General features: G+C 67.3%; 1 protein-coding gene across 1 annotated transcript; it reads left to right on the top strand.

The window, feature by feature from the left end:
* The first annotated feature begins 203 nt into the window (after positions 1-203).
* On the top strand, positions 204-7,730 carry LOC139355338 (fibroblast growth factor receptor 3-like). Its single transcript, XM_071090134.1, has 4 exons — positions 204-360; positions 731-941; positions 6,168-6,437; positions 6,660-7,730. The coding sequence occupies exons 2-4, from the start codon at positions 833-835 to the stop codon at positions 6,803-6,805; spliced, it is 525 nt and encodes a 174-aa protein (XP_070946235.1). The 5' UTR covers positions 204-360; positions 731-832; the 3' UTR covers positions 6,806-7,730.
* Positions 7,731-7,736: the final 6 nt, after the last annotated feature.

Below are 7,736 nucleotides of genomic sequence, written 5' to 3'. Positions count from 1 at the left end.
CGGGCGCCCCCGCCCGGCCACGCCCCCTCGGATGCCCCGCTCCGCCCCGAGGGGGCGTGCCTTGCGCCCCGGCGAGTCGGGCGGGGGCCGGGCGGGAGCGGGGCGGGGCCGGGGCGGGGCGCGGACCGTCCCCCACTGGCTGCGGCGCGCGGGGCAACCCAGGCTCAGTGCGCGGTGGCGGCGGCGGTGGTGGCGGCGGTGGCGGCGTCGCGAGCAGCTGGCGCCGCGCGGTCCTGCTCTGCCGGTCGCACGGACGCACCGGCGGGCCGCCGGCCGGAGGGACGGGGCGGGAGCTGGGCCTGCGGACAGCGAGCCGGAGCGGGAGCCGCGCCTAGCGAGCCGGACTCCGGCGCCCGCCAGGTCGGTGCTTGGGTCCGGGCAGGCGCGCGGAGGGGTCCAACGGTGCGCGCGGAGGGGCCGGTGCGCGGCAGTCGCGGAACCACAGCAGTCCCTGCGGCGGGCCGGGCCGGGGCGCGGGCTTCCCGCTCCGGAAAGTTTGCCGCCGCCGCCGCCGCCCTGGGAGGGCTCTGCAGCAGCCAGGGAGGGAAGGAGGAGGAGGGAGGAACCGCGGCGGGGAGGAGGCGGCCGGCGCCAGGCGGCCCGGGAGCTCTGGGCGGCGGCGGCGGCGGGCGGGGCGGCTGGGGGTCGGAGGGGTCGGGGCGCAGGAGCCGGCCACCGCCGCTTTCGTCCCTACCCGCGCCGCTAACGAGCTGCCCTCCTCCTCCCGCAGTTTCCCAAGCGGCGCCCGCCTCCCGCCGGTGCCCGCGCCGGGCCGTGGGGGGCAGCATGCCCGCGTGCGCCGCCTGAGGACGCCGCGGCCCCCGCCCCCGCCATGGGCGCCCCTGCCTGCGCCCTCGCGCTCTGCGTGGCAGTGGCCATCGTGGCCGGCGCCTCCTCGGAGTCCTTGGGGACGGAGCAGCGCGTCGTGGGGCGAGTGGCAGGTAAGAAGGGACCCACTGGGCACGGGAGGGGCCGGCCCGTGCGGGCAGAGGCGTTGGGGACGGGAACCGGCCCCAGGTCGGAGGGAACTCCGGGTGTGAGTGACGCCCCGGGGTCAGCGCCCGGATTCCGCTGCCTCCTTCCCGGAGAGCGCGGCCAGCGGTAGCGCGGCGACTTGTGGGGCGCCTGGAGCCGCAGGTACCCCCCAAATGCGAGGCCGCCACGGGGAGCCAGGCCGCAGCCCCGTCCCCTGCGGCTCCCCAGCCCTGGCCTGTCGGGAGGGCGCGGGTTTCCCCATTTCCACGATTCCCGCTGTTCTTCGGGTTCTGCGCAGACGGAAAGTTCCCATTGTTGGCGTCCCCCTCCCCCGGGCCCCAGTTTGTGGCGAGCTTCGGCCAAGGGGAGAGGCCGGACTTCTGAGGGTGGGTGTGCGCGTCAGCGAAGCCCGGCCCCTGCCCGCCGGACGAGGCTGCAGCCTCCAGCGCCCCCGCTGCCGACCCTGCCAGTGCCTGGGGGCTGAGGGCGCTTCCCCGTGGGTGCGCGCCGAGCTCCAGGCGAGCGAGGAGCGCGTGTCCCAGCGTCGCGGGCCCTAGACCGGGCTGGCGGTCCAGGTCCTGCGGGACGTCAAGGGTCTGAAGGGAGGTGAGGGGAAGGGGCGCCCGGCCCGCCCTGCACGCGCGCCGCGGTTCCTCGCGGGTCGGGCCGAGAGCTCCGGTGCCGCCGCCCCGTACACGCTGCCGGCTCCGGGCGGGCGAAGGGGGCGCGCACAGCCCAGCCCGGCGGCCGCGCGGAGGGAGGCCCTGGCCCGGTGAGTTCGCGCCCCACCCGGGCCCAGGCCCGAACAGCCGCTCCTTTGTACCTCGGCGCGGCCACAGACCGCGCATTGATGGCGGCGCGGCGGCTCGCGGGGAGGTGTGAGCGGCTGCGGGCGCGGCGGGCCGGGGAGGGCGCCGGGAGGGCCGAGGCAGATGGCGGCCGCCCCGCCCGCGCCCCCGCGCCCCTTTCTCCGGCGGCGGCTGCAGCCTCCCGGAACAATGTCATTTTTTTTTATGAATGAAAGTGGCCCGGCGCTTGAATGTGCGTGTCATTCAGCGGCGTGACAGGGGCCGTCGGGAGGTCAGCGCGCGCTTTTAGCGCCTGCTCTGGCGGCCCCGCTTCCAGGGGTGCGGGAGGGGCGGCCGCGGGGGGAGCCTGGCTTTCGTATTCTCATTCAGATAAAGATATTACTCCCTGCGGCCCGGGAATGTCAGCCAGCCCCGGGGAGGGGCGGCGGCCAGGCTACGGAGCCTCTCCCGGATCCCCGGCGGGCGCGCGGGGCCTCCCCTACTCGCCCCTGGAACGCCCCGCCCCCCGCCTTGGGGCGGCGACCCCGCCCGCACTGGAGCTGGTGAAACAGGTAGTGAGTTGATCGGTCAATAAACTTAATCCGGTTCCTTAACAAGATGGGCCGGGCAGTAAAAATACAAAGACCTCGTGAAATGGACTGAGGTCTAGGCTGGTGCTTGCCTGGGAACATAAATTATGGAGCCTTGGCTGGCAGTGGTCAAGGGCGGTGGGGAAGGTTTTGGCCCCTGGACTGCCCTGGCCACCCCAGGCCCTGCCAGGACAGCCGCCATCTCCCCAGAGGGCTGTGTTCCTGGTTGGAGCCTAGGGGGACCCCCCAGGGTGCAGGGAGGAAGACAAGGTCGGCTCTCCCACAGCACCACACCCCCCAGCAGGGGTCTCGGGGTGCAGGGTCTTTCCTGAAGGTGCTGACTGAATCCTCCCCCACCCCTCCTCTGCCGGGCTGGACTTTGAGCCGCGTGGGCCTCTGGGTGGTTCATTAACCTGGGCTGAGCGTGGCCTCCAGGTCCTTGTGTGAGCCTAGGAACCCCTCGTTACTCACCCCCCAGCCCCCCAGCTCTCAGGTACTTGGAGCTGGAACTGGGAATGGGGCACCCCTTGTTACAGCTGAGCTTGGGTGGGAGTCCAGGGGCTTGGGGGTCTCCTGGAGGAGGGGGGTCCAAAGTCACCCCATCTAGGGAGGCAGGCAGCCCTCACCTGAGTGACTGAGGAGTGAATGAGCTGGGAGTGGAGCCACCTTTGGTGGGGTAAGGGGTTGGCCTGGACCTCCAGACTGCCAGCCCAGGCTCAGGTGCCCTCTTCGAACCTCAGTTTCCTCACCTGTCCAAGAGAACCGATAATGGCAGGCTGTTTGAAGGATTAGGCCGGATAACCCTGGCAAGCTCTCTTTAGCCTGCCCAGCCCCCAGATCCCTTTTTTCCTGACTTTATTGTGAAACTCTGAAGAGGAATGTCTCCAGGTGGGGAGACAGGGAGGCTGGACTTTTGGAGGCCTCCTCCTCTTAGGCTATTTTATGGCCCCTGCCTGGCAATACCTCCTGTCCCCTAGAGAGCTACAGAGAACTTCATGTGCATCCAAAACCAAAACGTGTTCCCTGACCCTAAGCCCTCATCTCACCCCAAAACCCAAATAAACCCCTGGGGCGGCCAGCTCTGGAAGTGAGTCTGAATTTGCTCCTTGTTCTCTGGGGTCAACCAAGGGGCTTATGATGGAGCAAGCCTCCCCCACCCTCTCGCCCATGCTCCTTCACGTGCACTGGGCCTCCACTGCAGAGACCTGGAACCTGGAGGGACGTTCCCCAGGCCAGAGTTTAGCCGTCCCCAGCACCCTGGCCTAACGGTCATCAGTCCTGGGGCAAGAGACCCAGGGCAGGGAGCGCCTCTCACCCCCACTCTCACTTCTCCAGGCACCCAACAGGGTGTGGTGCCTTCCCTGAGCTCCTGGGCCTGTGGGGTGGGATTTTCACATTGTGCCACAATGGGGGAAACTGAGGTACATGACCAGCGAGTGGCAGAGTCTCTGGGACTAGGAAACGTCCCCCAGGTCCAGCACAGCCCCTCTGGCACACAGCAGAGGGCCGTTGTTGGCATGTGGAGCCCAAGGAGAGGTTGGCACTGTGTGGGGTTGGGGCGCCTGCAGGAGCACGTGTTGTGGGATCCATAGAAGGGGGGGCTACCCCGCCTTGGGTACAGCAGGAGTTTTGTCTGCGATGTGTTTGGGCACCAGTGTCTGTGTGGTGTCAGTGGGGCCTCCCTTTTGTTGATCAAGAAAGAAAACCTTTCCTGGGGCTGCTGGGAGGCTAAAGCTCTCCCATGCCTGGCAGCTGGGTGGGCTATGGGGGCTCCACCCAACTGCTGACTCCCCAGGGGGGTCAGACCTTGAGCTCACAGTGGCCACTCATGCCTTGTGTCACAGCGTCCTTCACCTGGTGTTCCCCACCCAGCCTCTGCTGGGGTGCCCTGGCCTCTGTTGGCACCTAGTAGGCAGGCAGCAGGGGAGCAGTCAGGGCTCCACCCTCCCCACCACACACGGGCAGATGGCCACCGGTGTGGCTGGCCTGGGGCTGCTCTGTCCCCCATTCCCCCGCGCTGGACCAGGCTGAAGCGAATACTTGTGTGGATGGCTTGACCTGTTGTCTCCACTCAGACCAAACCGGAACCAACCGGCTGTTGCCCTTGGGCCAGGGCCTGCAGCTGAGGCTGCCATGACCAGCCTGTTCTCGGCCTTCTGGGGGGCCTCGAGCAGCTCCCAGCTCTGGGTGGTCCCCACAAGACACTGGCCAGAACTGGAGGGCTGGAGGTCAGGCCGGGAGCCCCCCTGGCTGCAGGGTCCCTGCAGGGGCAGTCTTTGAGCTGTGGGTCCCTGTGGGGTGAGGGCTCCCGTGATGCTTCAGGGGATGAGTGTGGGCCCTTCTGGCTGGCAGGGTCACGCTGGGCACTGGGCGTGTGTGGCTGGATTAGGTGGGTTGGGGAGAATAGGGCCTAGCCAGGCAGTCAGGGACTGGTGTGGCCAGAGTGGGCAGCTGGGTCCCCGAATCTAGGCCACGCGTCTGCAGAATGACAAGTGATGGCGCAACCCGCCCAGCTGGGTCTGAAGAAGGAGGCTGCCTGGGGGACCACCCACCCCCGTCCCGGCCCCAAGCCCAGGCCTCCCGCCTGCACGCATTGTCTGGCCCTGGCAGGGAAGCCTAGGGGTGATGGTCCCCCCAGCCCTGCCCGTGGTGTGTCCTTGGGTCACAGGCTTTGGTGGCCCCGGGGAGCTGGGAAGCTGCTGGGGAGGGACCCGGGGGCTGCCTGCACGTTTGCCCCTGTGGGTGAGCCCCAATCCTAGCATCTCAGCTCCCAGGGAGGGATTGGGGCTGCTGACCTGCTCTGTGGCTCTCACAGCTTCCTGCCCCCAGCCTGGTCCTCATCTGTGAGGGGGCCCCAGTCCCCCTGCAGGCAGCAGGACCCCACCACCAGGCCCCCTTGAGGGCCCACCTGGGCCTCCCCAGTCCCCGGCCTGTGAGACCCCCCTGGCCAGACCCAGCGACGTGTTTGTACTTTGCTCTTATCGGTGTGTTTTCTGTCATGACTGCTGTGTGGAGCTTCCATAGGAACTGCAGGCTACAGAACCTTGTCCGCCCCAGGGAGCCCTCACCCCCGCCCCAGCCCCCTTGCGCTGCCCCGGCCTGTGCTCTGCCCGGTGAACCTGTGCATTGCCCCCCAGATCCGTCCATATGGCCATGTGACCCTGCACCTCCTCCTCCTCCTCGCCTGGCTGTCCATCGGAATTGCTCTTCAGGCCCATATGGGGTGTGGGGGCTGCTGAGAGGGACGGGCCCCTCCTGGGGTGAATCTGCACCACGAGGGGGCTGGCCGACCAACCCTGTCGTGGTACCTCTGTCAGGTACCTCTGTCGAGCTCAGTATCCTCCGAGCTCCATTTCAGCCGAAGGCCAGCGAAGGGCAGCCTGTCCCCTTTGCCCCCAGCACCTGCCCATTGTGGTGCCGCCTGTGAGACAAGCAGGGATTTTATGTTTTCAAGCAGTTGAGCAAATCAAAAGAACGAAGAGTCTCACTTTGTGACACTTTGAGATTTGAATTCTCCGTGTCCATGAATGAAGCGTTGTGGGGGCACCGCCGTGGGGCTGGCTGCAGGTTGTGTGGGGAAGGCGGCTGCCACACCAAGGCAGACCGGAGTCCTTGGGACAGAGACTGGTTGGCAAAACTGAAGATAGAGACCTCTGGCCCTTTCGGGGCACGGTTTCCAGCCCCTGGTCTGGTGGGACCCTGGATCTGGGTCAGAGCCTTCCTCACTCAGGGCGGCGGAGGCCTCCACTGCTGTGTCTGTAAACGGTGCCAGGTTTGGGGGTGCCTGCCTCATGGTCGCCCATCTTGCCCGCAGAAGTGTCCGGCCCGGAGCCCAGCCAGCAGGAGCAGTTGGTCTTCGGCAGCGGGGACGCTGTGGAGCTGAGCTGTCCCCCGCCCGGGGGTGGTCCCATGGGGCCCACTGTCTGGGTCAAGGATGGCGCAGGGCTGGTGCCCTCGGAGCGTGTCCTGGTGGGGCCCCAGCGGCTGCAGGTGCTGAATGCCTCCCACGAGGACTCTGGGGCCTACAGCTGCCGGCAGCGGCTCACACAGCTCGTACTGTGCCACTTCAGTGTGCGGGTGACAGGTGAGCTCTGGGGCCACGCCAGCTACAGAAATGAACCGAGTGCCGGGCTCCCTGAGTCCCTGTGTGGGTCAGGAGCGGCTGGGGGTCTCTCTGGTCATTGGTGGAGAGGAGGGCACCCCCAAGAAGTGTTGCCCAAATGGGGGACTCTTCCTCACCTGGAGGGGCACCTGGGGGCCTCCTGGGGCAGGTTGGGCATTGGACATGGCCGTCTCTGCCTTGCAGATGCTCCATCCTCAGGAGATGACGAAGACGGGGAGGACGAGGCTGAGGACACAGGTGTGGACACAGGTGGGAGCAGGGTCCAGGATCAGGCCGGCCGCGGTGGGGCCTGCTGCCACTGCCAAGCCCTGCCCTCCACAGGCAGCTAAGGGCCTAAGGCCCTGGGACAACCTCCCTGGGGTTACCCCAAAGGTCCAGTCCCCTCAGGATGCAGGAGGGGCTGAGCCACTGACATGGCTCTAGATGCCCGACCCTGGCTCCCTGGTGGCAGAGTTGTGGTGCACGGGGACACCCGTGTTGCTGATGGGGAGACTGAGGCACAGGGCCCTAGGGGTTCTAGGAGCAGTAGGAGGCCAGGGCTGGCCTGTGGAGCTCTGGTGTTGGCCATAGGTGAGGTGGACACTGTAGATATGAGCATAGCACGGCAGGGCGCTCAGGTGGCTGCCATCGGGTGGATGGACCCAGGGTGAGGGCGCCAGCCGGAGGCACCTACCACAACCAGTGGCGGGCAGGGTGGCTGGCAGGAGGGTGGCTGGTGGGTGGGCTGCAGCTGTGGGAGAGCTGTCGGGGACGATGCCTGGTGTCCCGGCCTGGAACACTGGCAGGTGGACTTTGCCAAGTTGTAGAGCGGGGAGGTGGGACTTCTGGTTTTGGAGGGACTCTGAGGTGAGTGCGTGCAGGGAGGGTCACCATGGCACAGACGTGGGGGGCAGTCACGACTTGCAGGCTGATGGTGTGTGGGCCGGGTCCCTGGGCCAGTGGCGTGAGCAGGTGAGGAGGGGAGGCTGAGTCCATGAGATAAACTGAGCTGGGGGAACTCACCCTGGGGGTTTCCAGGAGGCCTGGGAGGGAGCTCAGCACCCTGGGGTGCCTCTTTCCAGCCTGTGTCCACACTGCTTCTTGCTGGGCCTCAGTGCCCCTGATGGGTGTGTCCCTGGAGGGGGCTGGCCGTGAGGTCACTGAGGGGAGGACTGCTCCCCTCCTGGGGGATGCCAGCTCAGCCTTGCCCGGAGTCCTGGCAGGAAGGCAGTCCCAGCCCTGAGGAAGGAGAAAAACCAGTTGGGCTGTGAGGGAGGGGTG

This window comes from Macaca nemestrina, unplaced genomic scaffold (assembly GCF_043159975.1).
Source record: "Macaca nemestrina isolate mMacNem1 unplaced genomic scaffold, mMacNem.hap1 Scaffold_584, whole genome shotgun sequence".
In the NCBI taxonomy this organism is placed as follows: domain Eukaryota; kingdom Metazoa; phylum Chordata; class Mammalia; order Primates; family Cercopithecidae; genus Macaca; species Macaca nemestrina.
This window is presented reverse-complemented; position numbering and strand designations above follow the sequence as displayed.

Excerpts from the sequence above, each read along its gene's own strand:
- LOC139355338 (XM_071090134.1), top strand. The coding sequence starts at position 833 with ATGGGCGCCCCTGCCTGCGCCCTCGCGCTCTGCGTGGCAGTGGCCATC. Across the intron at positions 942-6,167 it reads CGTCGTGGGGCGAGTGGCAG|AAGTGTCCGGCCCGGAGCCC; the intron begins GTAAGAAGGGAC and ends TCTTGCCCGCAG. Across the intron at positions 6,438-6,659 it reads CTTCAGTGTGCGGGTGACAG|ATGCTCCATCCTCAGGAGAT; the intron begins GTGAGCTCTGGG and ends TCTGCCTTGCAG.